Source organism: Botrytis sinoallii (genome assembly GCF_014898435.1).
Source record: "Botrytis sinoallii strain Bc 23 chromosome Unknown BSIN_019, whole genome shotgun sequence".
Classification (NCBI taxonomy): domain Eukaryota; kingdom Fungi; phylum Ascomycota; class Leotiomycetes; order Helotiales; family Sclerotiniaceae; genus Botrytis; species Botrytis sinoallii.
Window position 1 is genome coordinate 439,612 of NW_024066046.1, and position 17,053 is coordinate 456,664.

At 42.3% G+C, this 17,053-nt stretch overlaps 4 protein-coding genes across 4 annotated transcripts; 3 read left to right on the plus strand and 1 right to left on the minus strand.

The window, feature by feature from the left end:
* Positions 1-588: 588 nt before the first annotated feature.
* EAF02_009329 (uncharacterized protein) lies at positions 589-3,434 on the plus strand (the record flags this gene model as incomplete). Its single annotated transcript, XM_038905377.1, has 7 exons — positions 589-1,118; positions 1,208-1,474; positions 1,663-1,898; positions 2,039-2,135; positions 2,280-2,859; positions 2,925-3,087; positions 3,370-3,434. 7 exons carry the CDS (start codon positions 589-591, stop codon positions 3,432-3,434), a joined length of 1,938 nt encoding a protein of 645 aa, XP_038754830.1.
* A 3,436-nt stretch (positions 3,435-6,870) lies between these two features.
* EAF02_009330 (uncharacterized protein) lies at positions 6,871-10,619 on the plus strand. Its single transcript, XM_038905378.1, has 3 exons — positions 6,871-6,927; positions 7,024-8,256; positions 8,306-10,619. The coding sequence occupies exons 2-3, from the start codon at positions 7,729-7,731 to the stop codon at positions 9,833-9,835; spliced, it is 2,058 nt and encodes a 685-aa protein (XP_038754831.1). The 5' UTR covers positions 6,871-6,927; positions 7,024-7,728; the 3' UTR covers positions 9,836-10,619.
* A 359-nt stretch (positions 10,620-10,978) lies between these two features.
* On the plus strand, positions 10,979-12,445 carry EAF02_009331 (uncharacterized protein; the record flags this gene model as incomplete). The annotated part of the gene is made up of 4 exons (XM_038905379.1): positions 10,979-11,077; positions 11,192-11,487; positions 11,587-11,907; positions 12,010-12,445. 4 exons carry the CDS (start codon positions 10,979-10,981, stop codon positions 12,416-12,418), a joined length of 1,125 nt encoding a protein of 374 aa, XP_038754832.1. The 3' UTR covers positions 12,419-12,445.
* A 452-nt stretch (positions 12,446-12,897) lies between these two features.
* Positions 12,898-15,972, minus strand: EAF02_009332 (uncharacterized protein; the record flags this gene model as incomplete). Its single annotated transcript, XM_038905380.1, has 4 exons — positions 12,898-13,320; positions 13,554-15,393; positions 15,454-15,791; positions 15,901-15,972. The coding sequence occupies 4 exons, from the start codon at positions 15,970-15,972 to the stop codon at positions 12,898-12,900; spliced, it is 2,673 nt and encodes an 890-aa protein (XP_038754833.1).
* Positions 15,973-17,053: the final 1,081 nt, after the last annotated feature.

Below are 17,053 nucleotides of genomic sequence, written 5' to 3' on the forward strand. Positions count from 1 at the left end.
CTTTATGTTGTCAAGAATCTAAGGGTTAATGAAAAAAAAGAGGGAAATTGTGTCATAACGAGATGGATCGGTGCAATTGCTCTCCGAAGTAGGTCAAAAGTCACTGATTTGAGAAACTCTCCTCCATTATCAACCTATCATGAAAGGGCGAAATACTCTGATAAAATATCACAAGATTCCAGTGAGTGTGCAAACAAGTGACGGAAGAAAATGTGTACCGGTAGGTGATAATTTTGAGTGCATACCTAGGTAGGTAGGTATCAATAACATATCGATAACATCTCAAAGTCACGTGTGACTTGACGCAACCACAATTTTGAAATTTAAAGTCCTCAACCTCAACTCATTCTCATCCCCTGAGACTTTTGGTCACGATAATTAACAACACTTTTCGTTCCGTTCGCAGTCGAGTTCTTGAATAATTCTTTGACACTCTCAAACAGAAAAGGGTCGAGATAAAAACTTCCATGGTAGCCACTTCCATTACCTAAACAGGAGATACCCACTACACGTGCTAGTTACCCAACCTACACCTCGCAAATATAATTCCTCTACACATCCACCTGTCAACAATCTCGAGTAAAACCAATGGCTCTTACTCTAAAGCCAGTAGATGTTCCATCCTTCTGTACAACTCAACTCCACCTCTTGGACCAAGAACTTCAATCCGAGCTGTCCGAAACTTCGACCCTCATAACTGGAACCTCACCCACTTCCCTTCAACGAGCTGGTCTTGCTATTACAAATCTCGTTTTGATATCTCAAAGAACGGGATTGGGAGGAAAAACCGTTGTTGAGTTGGGTCCCGATCCGGCAACTTCTAGTTCTGGCTCTGGAGCCAAAGGTAAAGGTGGTAGTGGGGGCTCGGGAGAAGGTGAATTACAAGAACATGGGATACGGGTTGGCGATATTGTGGCGGTTAGTGAACAGCCCAGTGGAAGTGCAAAGAAGAGGGAAGTCAAAGAGTTAGAGGAGAAGGGGAGTAGAGGTGTGGTGACCAAAGTAGGGAGGAGTGCGGTGTGGGTTGCGCTAGATGAGAATGGGAAGGGCGAGGAGAATGTTGGGGGTATGAAAAGGTGTTGGGTGGTCAAGCTCGCAAATGATGTCACGTACAAAAGGTTTGTTTATTCTATGTTGATTTGATCTGTTAGATTGATAGCCGATTGAGTGAGAGGAGAATAGGGTGGGTTGCTAATTGGTAACTTAGAATGAATGGTACCATGGGAAAACTGGGGAAGATGCAAGAAGCGGAATATTCGAATTTCGTAAGGGTTTTGTTTGGATTGTCATCACCTTCGCCAGTTCTAGAAAATCTGGAGGATACGGGAATTGAGTGGCTGGATCCAAGTTTAAATGATAGTCAAAAGCATGCCATCAAATTTGCACTTGCTTCGAGAGAGATGGCTTTGATTCATGGGCCACCTGGAGTGAGTATCCTAGTTTTCTTTTCTGGCATTCGGCGAGTCATTTCTAAGTATCCATGAAGGCTCTTTCATCGAGGCGAGTACTATCAAATATGTCCACATTAGTTGTTGATGGAACTGCGGTTGCAGTTTTCTGAATCACGAAAACACAACTAGTTTCAACGGGAGTGTTGGCAAAATGTCAAGAAAAATAGATGGAGGAACTATGTCGCTCGAGAAACTTGCTAATAATTGATAGGACTGGTAAAACCCATACCTTGATTGAGCTTATTCTGCAGATGCTCAAACAGAATCTCAGAGTCTTGGTGTGTGGGCCATCCAATATATCCGTGGATAATATTGTTGAGCGACTTGCACCACATAAGGTACCTATTGTACGCTTGGGTCATCCAGCGAGACTTTTACCATCAGTTGTCAATCATTCTCTTGATGTCCTTACACAGACTTCAGAAGCGGGCTGCGATTGTGCAAGAGGTACGAAAGAAATGGATACCAAACAAGCTCTATAAAAAAAGACCAAGAGTGGTAGAGAAACGAAAAAGCTATATATGGCGATCTCAAGGAACTTCGTAAAGAGTTTCGAGAACGGTGAAAGGAATGCGTCAATACTTTAGTGGGCGGTTCCAAAGTCGTACTTGCAACCTTGCATGGTGCTGGAGGATTTCAACTGAGGGATGAGAAATTTGACGTTGTGATCATTGATGAAGCTAGGTAAGAGTGCAATGTTTTCTCTGAATTTGCGGCATCCAATTCCAAACATCTATGTCATGTTTTTCTCTTCTCTTTTTCCGATCGTCTCTCGTCTTTCTCAGCGATTCCCCCTTAGAAGATAATTTCTAACTTCTTATGCTATAGTCAAGCTTTGGAAGCTCAATGTTGGGTATCTTTGCTATCAGCTAGTAAAGTTGTTCTTGCCGGAGATCATCTCCAGTTGCCCCCAACAATCAAATCACTAAATTCCAAGACTAAAACGAAATCACAAGACACAGAGACAGAGGGTATCATTAAGGGGATGACTTTGGAGACCACTCTGTTTGATCGATTACTAAAATTACATGGCACTGGAATCAAAGTCATGCTTACTACACAATACCGCATGCATGAAAAGATCATGAGATTTCCCTCGGACGAGTTATATGAATCAAAACTTGTCGCAGCTGAAGCAGTTAAGGCAAGACTTCTCACAGAACTACCTTATGATGTCGAGGAAACAGAGGATACTATTGAGCCCCTGATATTCTTCGACACTCAGGGTGGTGACTTCCCGGAAAAGAGCGAAGAGGAGAGTGTTGATAAGAAAGCCGGCAAGGGAATGTTAGGTGAAAGTAAAAGTAACGAAATGGAAGCGGTTCTCGTGAGACGACATGTCCAGAATCTTGTCGATGCTGGGTTGAAGCCAGAGGATATTGCAGTTGTAACGCCATACAACGCTCAGGTGAGAATGATAGCAGTTTTTTGTGCCTCATAATCTTTCCTCTGAAGTAATACTAACCCAAAAAGCTCGCATTAATGTCTCGGTCGATGAAGGAGGCCTTTCCCGGCATCGAACTGGGCAGTGTTGATGGGTTTCAAGGAAGGGAAAAAGAAGCAATCATTGTTTCCCTCGTTCGAAGTAACAGCGAACGCGAAGTGGGATTTTTAGGAGAGAGGCGCAGATTGAACGGTACGTCCTCCCTTTTGCATGAATTTCTTCATCTGTTCTCTACTTCTAGAACCATCAAACCCTTCTTTGCATGAATTTCGTTAAACACCCGCCCCCGCATCCCAGCATGATCACTGTTAAAGCAGATCTCCCGCAAACCAAATCAAATGGTTCTTGGGCTATAGCATGTTTGATAATCGACCTCACACAACGAATGCTAAGCAGTTGCACTTCCAAATATCTATGCACAAGTAATAATGAGGAAACCATGATCATGCAACTGATATAACCTGCAAAATCTAGTCGCTATGACCCGACCGCGACGCTCACTGACAATCATTGGTGATTCGGAAACTGTCTCGAGGTAAGTTCAGACCTCCTTTTCACCTTCTTATACTCTGTATATATATTTATTTCCTTGATCCAATCTGGTTGAGACCATATGCTGACAATTGATGTATGATCGATGCAGAGGTAGTAAATTTCTCAAACGATGGATGGACTTTCTGGAAGAAAATGCCGACTTACGATACCCGTCCATAGCGGAGTTGAACTCGTAATGGCCATCAATCAATTAGGATTTCGGTCGAAAAATCCAAAAACCGTTACACCTTCAATGGCACTCTAGTTCCCGTCCCAAAGTTTGAGATCCATGAACGAAATTATGCAGTTACGCATGGAGCTTGGAGGATGTGCCTCGGAAGCTTTTCGCTCCTCGCATTTCTTTTTGGTCTTTGCTGACGACCCACAAAAATGTCCATAAACACCATCGCTGTCGTGCCACGCGATTTTGATCTTTCCCTTTCGAGAAGAGGATGTGCATCAGACGAATGACGAACTCGATCTCAAGGACCCCCTGTAGTTTCATGTAGAGTATGGCAGTGGCACGGATCCCAAGATGTGCTTCGTACCGAGAATCTTTCACGAAGTCCACTGGTGCCATCTCCAAAAAGACTTGATAATCAACCCGTTTTTTTTTTCTCTTATCAAAGAGTCAAAGACCCCCAAATTTTGATTATGGATGGCGGCGTTAGCTGTCACATCTGTATATTGCATGGAAAGTATGAAGACGACATGACCTATCGCATCTCCAACGATTGAGAAAATTGTGGGGATGCATACGGGGGGTTGAACTTTTAGTGTCGAATGCAATGTTTGACATGACATGATATGATAATAATGATATGATATGATATCCTCCTTCGAAGCGCGCGCAGGCAGGCTAAAAGTTTACGAAAGATAGATTTATGCCGCGTGCGTGCAGGAAAAAGCTAATCGCGAATTGGAGATTGAGTTCCCGTTTTTACATTTTCGGACTTGCTCATTTGGGGTATAGATCTAGATGTATGCAATGTAATATGTAATGTAGGTAGCTAAGCACCGAGGCAACCCACTCTCGAGAACCTTTTTTGTCGCGGTTGCGGTTGATTATTGATCTAGGAGCTAGGAGCTAGGAGGGGGTTTTTTATTTTTTATTTTTATGGGTGATACTGGCGCTATTGATTGGTTTTGATAGTGTGTGTATGTTTTCTATGTATGGAGTAGATGGTACTCCATTTTCTGTGCTATGCCGCTGGGGCCGCGGATCATTGGGGTTGTATTGTTTGCTTTGGAGAATGGGAAGATGTGCTGTATTGTATGTGTAGATATTGTGAGTAGGTAGATTCGGGTAAACATATATATATATATCTACCTACCTAGTATATCTATTCATTATAATCTCTTCAGCAACCTTGGGTTGTACGGTATCGGTAGGTATGCAAGATGAATATGGATATGGATATATCAAGTCGAGATTTGAGAGATATACCAGTATGCAGTAACATGAATGGAGGGAGGATTGTTGGTATGGTGTGGTATGGTATGGTATTCTATGTAGTTGTAGGATTTTCTTGAATATGTAATCTTACTATATACAGAGGACATACTGTAATTGTAATTCGTAACCCTGCTTGTACATTTTTATAAGAGATAAAAGATTATCTCAAGTCTGTCTGTCTGCTGCAGAATTGAGAATTTAGAATTGAAAGGGTTTATTCATTCATTCATCGGTTGGAGATACGAGCTCAAACGCATCCCCTGGATATTTATGCGATAATGTTGAGATAGGTAGGTAGGTAGGTAGGTAGGTAGGTAGGTAGGTAGGTATTTATCTGTATGGAGTATGGAGTACTGCTTGGCGCTGTCTTATGTATCCCATGGGGTGGGAAGAAGGAGGATCTTTTGAGGGGATTGTGTGATTTGTGATTTGTGATTTGGGAAGTGAAGTGAAATGAAGGGGCCTAGGAATTGCATTTGCATAGACGGATGTTTGGGAGTATATCTTCGTAGAGTATAGTATGCTATGTAAGGTATACTATGCAAGGTGGAGGGATAATTGATGGATGGGTGAGGTGCAGGTGCAGTGAGGTGCAGTGAGGTGCATGTTTAACTTAACCGTTATCTGAGATAGTGTGGTATTTGTACTTGAGTATGTGCTGCGTATAGTATCTTGGGATACAGGTAGAGAGAAGCATGTATGTATGTATGTATGTATGGAGTTTGGTGAAGATGTAGGTTTGTTGATTTTGATTGTGATTTTGGAGGGTGGAATAGGAGGTGTCGTTTTGTTTTATGGAGTGTGAGTATGAGTATATGTGTGAGTACCTAACTTCAATACTTTTATATTACCTTAGAGTAAGTAGTTCATCGCTATGTGAAGAGATTTACAGGATTTACGGGATTGGCATAGACAGGATTTACATAGGGACGATAGTAATAATACTAAGTATCTCGCTTTGGATGAAGGGGTTGAATTATAATTTAGTCGAGGAGTACTTGGTACTTCCACTTCCACTTACAGAACATATTCATAATATGATTAACATCCATAACATCCATACTACCTAGGTAGTCATACTAACCATGATAAGGTTACTACACCCATAACCACTTAACCTCCAACACACCCTGCATGAATAGACTATCACCAATGCTCCACCCGCCATCCGCATCCATCATCCATCACCCATCATCCATCAAGCAAAAGTATTCTCCTCTCTCCCTCATTCAAAGATAGAAAGGCTCAAAAGCAAACACGGTGGATTCGCGGCACCAAGCACGAATAAGGATTGCTATCCTTTCTCTCCCGGGGGACGTTAACTCTTTTCGGATGATGTTGGGAGTTCGTTCAACGGAAAGAAAAGGAAAAAAGGAATTTTCGCATGTTTTGGTTCGACCTAGGTAGGTAAAGCTATACCGTGGAAGATTATGGTGGTTCGGTGATTGATTGATTGATTTGATTCATTGAGATTATTATTATTAGCTGGTTTCTTATTTCTTTAAAGATCTTTTTAGCTTGTTTTCTGCTTCTTCTTCATCTTCTTCTTCTGTACATGATTCTCCCTTTTTCGGATTTCCACTTTTGACATGTACTTGTCTAACTGTGTTCGTCTTGAGTAGTTAAAATGTTGAATTCCAGTTGATGGGCGATGTGTATGTATGGATGGATGGATATATGTATGTAGGATGAATGTGTATGTATGTAGGTAGATATGGATATATGTATGATGTGATTGATATAATTGATATGATTGATTGATTAATTAAGCAAACCCCTCTCGAGTTGAGCATTCGAGCTTCAAGCCTTTGTGGGGTAAAATTCTTGTGCATTGCAGACAACAACTCATACCTTCCTAGGTTCCTAGCTTTAAGCACACTATTCATACTATTCATACTATTCATACTATTCATACTATTCATACTATTCATACTATTCATACTATTCATACTATTCATACTATTCATACTATTCATACTATTCATACTATTCATACTACCCTTACTATTTCTTACTATTTCGTGCAGTCGCTTCTCGAGTAGGTTGGTACAATATCTTCTTCCTTGTTCTTGACAATACATTTTACAGGAGATGCGAAGAAGGCGAAGAAATGCAAAGAAATGCTAAAAATGTAAAAGAAATCTACAAAATACTAAGAAATGCTGGGAGATGCTGGCTCAGATACTGCGAGATACTGGAAGATATTCGTATCATTACCAATCTTTTCAATCCACCTCCCTCCCACTCCAATGCATGCTTCTATGCTTCAATGCTTCAATGCTCCATACAGCCGCCTCAACAGGGATGAAAACGATCATTCCATTCAACCTTACCATTGTGGGTTTGGTTTGAATCTTTTAGTTCTATTCTTGAATCGATCTCCCCGTCCTTTCAATTTTCCTTCTTGTCATTTATCTTGTTTCATGGTCGCTCCTTGTCAGTAGCTTACTTCTGTCGCAGAATATATGATACGTGTGATGCGCCCTGGATCGATAAAGTTCCCTGGGTAAAGGGACCCATTGACCCATTTCATTGAATAGTACGGAGTTGCTTAAAAGAGTGAGAGAGAGAGGGCAGAGAGATAATATATATACTCACATATATACTCGACTGCCGTACATTCAACCCTGAGGAGCCATGATGAAATTTTAACATCTAATTCGACTGGGGAAACCACTGAGACTCTTCAAACTTCTCGTCGTTCGGAACTTGCGAATATGCCTAGGAGTCGTTCCACATCTATCAAACAATCCACTGTCACAATAGATTTATCCTTCATCCTCGACCCACTTATGAATACAGGCAGACTGAAGGACCCGTTCTAATATCCGGCTCTCAGTAAAATGAGTAAACTTACAAAGGCCGGGACCTGGAAGACGGAAACTTCAGGTCGAACAAATACCGCTTCGACCATTCGTGGAAAGATTTCTGCTCCTATCCCCATCCAGGACGACGACGAATTTCCCATTCGCTCTCCAGGAACTGGTATAGCAACGCCTCTTGGATCTCTCAATTCTGATGGAATCGAAAAAGTTATGAGGGGCTCCGCCATTTCTGGCCGCGATAGTGCTCTGGCACATGGAGAGATGGGGACTGGCAGTTATATCGAACCGCCCAGGCGAATAGGAACCACCCCTTTACCATCCGATCGGCCATCATATAATGCCCCCTCACGTAGGACAGAGGATTACAGCGTTCCAAGGAGCTCATCGCCTGTTGGCAGACCATCAGGGTCAATACTCTCGAAGCCGGCGCGAAAGAAGTCGACTTTCAAAGGAGTGTTTGGCAAAATATTTGGCAAGAAAAAGAAGGATGCTGCAAATAAGAAGCAGAGCGTTGGTGCTCTGCAGAGTGAACAGCATCACCGCAGCGTGAGTAGAGGCATGTTGCGTTACGTTACTCTTGTCTAATAATTTATAGGACCCATCTGCGCTCAGCCGAAGTCCACTGAACACCGCGACCTCCCCCAAACGATCTACTTCCATGCCGATCAATGAGTTTAATCGAGCCCTCCGATCGCATTCTCCTTTCGTAGATATCAGCCTGAAGGAACAGCTTAACACAGAGCGGGACCCAAACCGTATATCCACACAAACACAAAGTACAACGACAAGAACAAGGCTTACAACGGGAAGACTATACACTCCAGATAAAACGCCAGGATATGTGAATTGGACGGGTCTTTCACCACGACCTGCGAGTGCTCAAGCTAAAAGCAGTAAAGCTCCCTCTGACGAGGCGCTTCCTGGTTCAATTGGAATGGCAGTTACAATTAGCAGTCACCCAAACAGGCGCTCAAGGTCTCTTGGTCAATTGCGTGAAGCCGCAAGAATTGCAGGAGGAATCGATAGACGTCGGAGCGATGAAATTCGTTATTGGAGAGCTAGCTACGATCCAGGGCCATTATCTCCATTATCATCAGACAAAGCGGAAGTGGAGGAGCCTAGGTCAATAAATGATCCGGAAAGTCCACGATTAATAGATTCTCAGGATCAGCCACAGCCTTTCAATTTTGGTCATCTGAGTGGATTGAGTGGCATGAAGATCACCCAGGCTGCCGACCTGGCAACAAGAGTTGATCGTATCGAGTCTAGATTGGTCGAAATGGGGAAGACGGTATTTCAGATTCATCGGCGACTAAACGAAAATGGAGACAATGTCGCAATTCAAGATCCCCCCAAAGGAGGCAAGAGAGATCGTAGCTCTTCTGCTCGTCGTCCTCCAACTGATAATTCAGAAACGACTTTACCAGGCTTACCCCGGCATCGACATTGGCACGAATTTGGAGCTCAGAGCCGACTCTCGAATAATAATCCTCACCGCCCAACATCATCGTCTCATAATTCTTACCACCCTGATTTTGATGATACAATGCAAGCTCCATATGCCGCAACGACAGATGAACGTGTGCACTTGAGCAGCTCCCACACCACTGGTCGACCTCTTTCAACCTCGACTACTATTCGAGGTCTTCCATCTAGCTCTCCTACCATTCAAAAAGATGCCCATTTAACAATGGAGCACTACAACAATTTAACAAATATGTTCTTGGCGGAACAATCAGCTCGCGAACAACTTGAAAGTATTGTCCTCACCTTACAACGACAAATGGCCTCTTATCCTTCGATAGCATCCACGTCATACCCCACCCCTGACTCTGCTACTGGAGGTGGCCCTATTCTCGATACCACATCATCGTCCAAAGGCACATCTGAAGGCTTTGGCGTGGAAAGTGATGATGACGCATACGCAGCAGGTTCCGAAGTTTTTCAAACCCCTAGAGAAGAATTAAGAGGTCAGAACTTTGGAGATGAAGTTTTTGGGACTGGAAAGGGTTACGGAAGCGGCAGCTCAAGACTGACTGTCGACACTGGGAATGATGATGCAAGGACGTTGAGTTTAAGCCAGATCACGATGGGGAAGGGTGTTCAACCTAGTTTGAACTTTTAAAGTCCAACCATCCAAGAAAAGGAGAGCTGCAGAAATAACTGGATGATTTTTTATATATCTCGGTTGCCTCATCGCGTATGGATTCCCACCATTTATTTGCCTTATTTGATTTTGACTTTCAGGATGATACCATGAACATCTATTTTATTCTATTTTTTTCCTTCATATCCCATTCTCCTGCATTTGCATTTCTGTATTATATTATAAGTACCCTGATTTCGAGCATGTCTTGCCTTTGCCTTTTATCTGCATATCATGAACCTCGTGGTCATTCCAACATGGAAAGTTTGATATTTTTTTTGTCAGATCTCGTTTGTTAGTTTTCTTCCAAATGTATTTATAGAGGGGTTTGGATGGAGTTTGGGATGGATGACTGAATGGAATTGGAGTTTTCCACGATTGTGGATAGAGGAAGGAGGGGAATGGGTGTCCCGATTAATTCGAGATCGGCTTCCCCTTTTTGTGTTTTCGTATTATTGTATTATTTAGTGGTAGAATTAGGAGATGTGAATAGGGGGGAAAAAGCGATTAAAGTGTGGGTGGAAATGATGTTTGAGCATTTAGCTTTGCACAGCGAGCAACTAGTTTGGCGGGGATTTTCAATAAAAAGAATCAGGACTTATATATACCCAAATACATGTATGAATTGTCTCATCTCAAAGTTATTATTTCACTATTCAATTTGTCATGTTGGATTGGTGATATTGAGCATGTGGTAGATTGAATCAGGAGTCGCAAATCTATTCTTTTGATTACCTAGGTATTGGAAACTGGGTAATGTTACGTAAATCGATTAGATCAATGACAATGTTGAGGATTGGTGATTTAAAGCTTGAGATTGGTTGGTGATTGAGAATATGAGGGATGTATTGATGTCTATAGAACTGGCACTAGCATTAGACTTTCCTTATAGTCTTGACTATTCTCCTGAGTAGGCTAAGCTACGAGTAGTCGGTACCTTCAATAAGCTTTCCCCGCCTCCGCGGGGGTTAGCGTCATTCCACATCCCTGTTGAACCGAGGCCGAGGCAAAACTGTCCGACCTCAATCTTGTCTCATAAATACAACATCCAGCTCTCCAAAATGTTTCCACCCATATCCTATCCTCCACACCATCCCATCTCAAAACGACCGTCTATTCACCATGGCCGGACCCGTCAGACAACCGATTGATCTCCCGGCTCTGGAGAAATACATCGAGACGCATGTTCCAGAAATCACCACCCCGATTGAGATTACACAAGTGCGTATGCTGTTCTCTTCTATCTCCCTCCTCATTGCAACTCGTGAACTTCGCGGTACCTGATACTCGATATTCGATACTCGATAGATGCTAATTCATTTCATCTCATCAAAGTTCGGATTCGGACAATCAAATCCTACATACCAACTGCAGTCTTCCAATGGGCACAAATACGTGATGCGCAAGAAACCCCCGGGAAAACTCGTCTCGAAAACGGCGCATCAGGTGGAGCGCGAATACCGCGTCATTCATGCATTGGGGAAGACGGATGTGCCGGTCCCGAAAACGTATTGTTTGTGTGAGGATGAGGGGGTGATTGGTACACCGTTCTATATTATGGAATTTTTGGATGGGAGGATTATTGAGGATCCTGGGATGCCGGGAGTGGGAGAGATGGAGAGGAGAGAGATGTGTGTTGTTGTTGTTTTTTACTTCTTCTGGCTTTTCTTATTCGATAATTGAAGTTATGGGAGAGGGAAATGCTAATGTGGTGTTTAATGAATAAATAGGTGGCACGATGCTATCCGTACTCTAGCTAAACTCCATCGAGTAAATATATCCGAAGCCGGCCTGACGAGTTTTGGCAAAGCAAACGGATTCTACGATCGCCAGATTAAAACGTTTGGGACCATCAGCGCCGCGCAAGCTTCGACGGTGGATATCGAGACCAAGAAACCCGTGGGTCAGATACCGCATATTGACGAGATCTTGGGATTTTTTAGAGACAAGAAATATCAGCCACAAGATCGAGGAACTTTGGTGCATGGCGATTATAAAATTGATAATCTCGTTTTTCACAAGACGGAACCGAGGGTGATTGGCATTTTGGAGTATGTATTTTTCCCCCCTCTCTTCGTATAATGTTCGATGCATGTGAAAACAAAACAAATCAAAAATAAAACCCAAAACTAACACCCCCTCCCCCCTTCTAGCTGGGAAATGTCCACCATCGGCCACCCCCTCTCCGATCTCGTCAACCTCCTCTCCCCACACAGTGTGCGACATGAAAAAAAATTCGCCTCGCTCCCGCAATTTCGCCACGAGGACATCCCCGGTCTGCCCGCGCAATCCGAACTCCTCTCCTGGTATCGGGACACGGCGGGCTGGGATCCCGAGCCTGATTTGTCGTGGGGCGTCGCGTTTGGTTTCTTTAGGAATACGTGTATTTATCAGGGGATTGCGGCGCGCTGGGCCGTGAGGCAGGCGAGTAGTGCGATGGCCGAGGTGCATGCGCGGGCGAGGTGGCCGATGGGGGAGTTGTGTTGGAAGTTTGTGGGGGTGGCGAGGAGGGGGAGAGAGGGGGGCGAGGGGGAGAGGGAGAGGGAGAGGGCGAAATTGTAGGGGAGAGGGGGGAGGTTTATCGTAATGGTGAATAAATGAATAAATGGAATTGTGTGAGTGAGTGAGTGAGTATATGATATCGGAATTTGAATGGTCGTTCATTTTCCCTGTGGAATACTTCATTCCCTCCATAATTAAAATATAAATTTTCATCGTCATTTCCATTGCTATGTATGGAAAACCGAGCTGAGCTAAGCTAAGCTAAGCTAAGCTATACATACCCCCACCTGTGATATGATACTCCCCTCAATATCCCATTCCTATTTTCGCTCGGGAGATATCGCGCTGAAGAAATAAGATAGAAAGAAGAAAGAAAGAAAGAAAGCATGAACGAATCCCCCATGTAAAATTCTAATTAATCACCAATTTACGCCCTGCGTAACCCACCCACCCACCAGACCAGACCAGACCAAACCAGATCAAACTCCGCATCCACCCCCCCTATCCCCCATCCTATTCCCCATCCTATCCCCCATCCCCTAAAGTCTCTTCCAAAGAACATCCTTCTCAAAGATCCTCACTCCAGGAATATCATGAAACTTCAAGCCATCCAAACTCTGCACCTTCAAACCTCTGGACAAGCAATCAACACCGGAAAAGAACCTTTCACTCTCACTATCACTATCACTATCACTGCCCGTGCCCTTCCCACTCTGCATATACAATTCCACAAAGCTCAGGATCTCAGGCTTAACGGTCTTCTTCTTGATTCTCTCAATCTTGCTCGCGGTTCCTTTGAAAGCTAGATACTCCAATTTACACTCTGGGGTATGAGCCACGCTGTCCATGGTGAATCTTCGGAGTTCGTTTCGAACCAACAAACATGTATCTTCTGAGCGGAATTCAATTGCGTGGAGAGCGCGAAGGGATGTAAGGGCGGAAAGGTTTTGATTGATGATGTGCTGATTTAGTGTTAGTAAATAAGGAATGTGTGGATGTGTTGAATGAAATGGATGATTGACACGTGCAAGAATGGGAATCGATGCATGACATGTGCAATTAGACAAATTTGCCTGATCCAGCATTCATTCAAATGATCCAGCAAAACGATATTGCTAGAATGACAAAAAAAAAGGAATATTTGAATATTCAAATACCATAAGAACAATAAAAGAAAAGCACTGAGATAACGTACCAAAATATTGACATCAAACGATGCCGCCAATTCTTCCAAATTCTTCCCCTTCCTACAAAGTAAAATCGCCGTCTTAGCATCTAAATCCCAAGCAAAAGGACTCTGTTGATGAGGAATCCCCTCCTGATGCAACGACAGAACCTTTAAATGTTGAGCATGTTTCCTAAGAACCAATTTCCTGATTTGTTCAATCGTGACTATAATCTTAGACTCAGTATCGACTTTGGTTCTATTAGATCGTTCGAGCAAACAAAGTTCGGTTATTTTGGTAAGTTGACCAGCAGCTTCGAGGAAATGTACGGTGACAGTATCGACGTATATTTCATGAAGTGGAAGTGGAGCGACTTTATTTTCGCGTGCTACCATATTCCAAAATGTTGTTTGAGATCCAACACTAAGTAGAGTAATGCTTTTCAAAACTCTAATGTCAATGGCTTTTGAGATGACAGAATTTTTCATGGGTATTTGATAGAGTGACAAATCCTCGAGGGCAAGACCACGACTTTTTCGAACGTAATCTTTCATCTCGTTGTCGAGATTGACACTAGGAGCCTCAATCTCCTTTCCATCTTCGTTGCTACTTGTCTCGACTGCTTTAAGAAGTGGTTCAACTTTCTCAGTAGAGTCATCTCCCAAATCTGAGTTCGTCTCGGGTTCAGTAGTAACATCGTCAACAGTTTCGGAATCTATCATAAGCTCTTTTGAATCAGGTTCCTCTATATCGATGTCGTCTGGATCTATAATCTCTTTGGATTTAGGTGCTTGTGTTGGCGTTCTAGATTCGTCAAATAAACTAGGTTGATCATCAGATTCGGTATCATCTGTAGTTTCTTCCTCTCCAGGAGTCGTTGTAGCTGATGAATCAGTACTCTCCACATTGGCATCCTTTTCAACATTTTCATTTGTAGTAATGACTGGTGTGTTGCTACTTTCCGCATTGCTGCCTTCCACATTACTAGCCTCTGACTTATCGGAAGATTCAATCCCATTTTTCAAGCCGTCAATGTAAGCCTGCGTACTCTTCTTAATCAATTTCTCGACGAATTGTTCCCTTTCCGCGTCGGAAGTTGCGATTTCAGCAATGAGTTTCGCCGATTTTTGCATCAATTTTACAAAGGCAGCCAAGGAAGCAGAATTTTTCTTGTTTCCCTCCGCTTCAATCTCTGAATCGTCTTCCTTCTGACACGTTTCCGTATTGCCTTTTGAATTGGAATCGATACTAAAGATCTTTCCCAACGCAGCTTCCTGTGCTTTCTTTTCCTCTGTGACCGTAGTTCCTTTCAATGGATCAGGTGTAAGCAAAAATGGATTAGGAACTGATGTCAATTGACCAAACTCATCTTCGGTTTCAGTTTCATCGTCATCTTCGACAGGAGCTGACACGGGTGGTTTTTTAGATCTAGACGCAAAGACCTCCGAGAATGATAACTTGAGGGAATTAAGAGTTGTTGATGAGTTCCGTAAACATTCTCCAATTTCAGATAGATCATCCAAGTTATCCATATCAAGAATTGCCAGACTTTGCAAGTTTTTGAAGCCTGAAAATATTGGAGATTTTCCATTGACAATTGGAGTATGTCCTTTTCCGCCATTATGTTTAGATTTATTCGCCGTAAAAGATGAATATGGATGGGTTGTAATATCGTAAACTGCAGAGTCAGTCTGGGTGTTTTGAAAAGCTGGAATGACAATCGGCGTTGAAACGTTGTAGGTCAAAGATGGATTCGCATTGGTGACGGAGGGCTGTACAGCTGGCATTCGAACATGTAAATGTTGTAGAGAGCTTATACGATGTAATTCTTTAAAGACCTGCCCACTCAACTGCACACGAAGGTCCCATCTAAGATTCATACATTAGCAAGTGCACATTGTTATCAAGAGGATAAAACAATCAACCTACTTGAATGCCTCAAGAGCTTTAGCTTTCCGTAAAGTCAATAATAAGAGGGTATTCATGAATTTCCCACAGCTAGTATCATAAAGATAAGAACGATATGCGAATTGCCCCTTCAAACTCCCATTCAAAGGTTCCAGAATAATATGTCTCAGATATTTCGAATAATCATAATCGCTCGTAACGAATGTGTCCAGCCCGGATGCAAGGCTATCGATTTTTGATTCCTCTTCTTCATCGAGATCTGGGAAAACAATATGAAAGGTTCGATATAGCTCTTCGGCGGCTAGGTCGCGGAAATGCTTTGAGACGACGGACAACTGAAGCAACTCTGGGATGTCCAACTAGGATATAAGTGTTAGCATCGTCGCATCGATGATCGCACATTGAAATGTATCAGGCATGCATATGACTGTCAAGCATTCAAAGTAGAAAATAAATTGAAGGACTTACATGCACCAAGATTCCTGATTGAACCTCTGAAGGCAGACGAAGAATACCAACATTTTGCACCTCCTCCGACATTTTCTCTGCGATTCCGAAGAGGTTATCGATGTTTCAATTCAAGGAGAGTGGATAGATCTCATCAAGAGAGAGAAGGTTGAATCTTGCCAGTCGCAGTCGCAGTCGTAGTCGTAGTCGTAGTCGTAGTCGTAGTCGTAGTCGCAATATCAACCCTTCAAGAATCTCTTTCCTTATCCCTATCCTTCCTTATCTGTAATCTTCTCTTCCGTATCAATATTCGATATGCGATATGGTTTTAAATAAATCTATTTTCCAAACACCCTATCAGAGATCCGCTTCACAATTAATTCCTGTTGTGAAAAATTCTTTCTCGCATTAGATGAGATTCCGTGTCGATGTTTTTGATAGGTAGGATCAAACGATACCTACCTAGTAGGTACTTTTCGTTCATATGTACTACAAGGCTGAGATAATGATTGCTAGTAAATGCGGGGTTAATATTGTAGGGATTTGCCCTGCTTACCAGCGAATTGCGGGGAGCGATGTCACGGGATTTAAAAAGAGAATGAAATACTCTCTCTACATTAGCAAAATAACAAGCAGAAATTGATCATTATTTAGGATGCGTTCGAATCGATTTTTCATTCATCTAATGAAATCTCTAATAATGTTAAAATAGTAAGAGAATTCAGACTAATAATATATTTGTATGATATTAAAACATATTTCAATAATATTGAAAAGTAGTAGAAGTAGATAAAACATAATAGGAGCAGATGAAAATAAAGATTTGTTAAAGATTTATTGAAATAATCTTTATATAACTTCAAAAAGCTGTATTGCGATTTATTTGATAAATATATAAGAATTTTGAGAGTATTTGTAATTTTAAGAATTATTTAACATGTCACGGGGTGACACTAAGCCCTTTCTGTCCTGTCCTGTCCTGCTATATATGTGAGAGTAAGGTAGAACTTCCAGTTCTACCTCCTAGTCTTTTGGGCGTTTAGCTCAGCGGTAAAGCTTCTGAATACTCCCAGAGGTGATCCCGTGACATAACAAATAAATTATTAGAATTTATTTCATAATCTCGAGCATTTAATAAACATATTTATTTATTAAATAAATTTTAATAATTTAT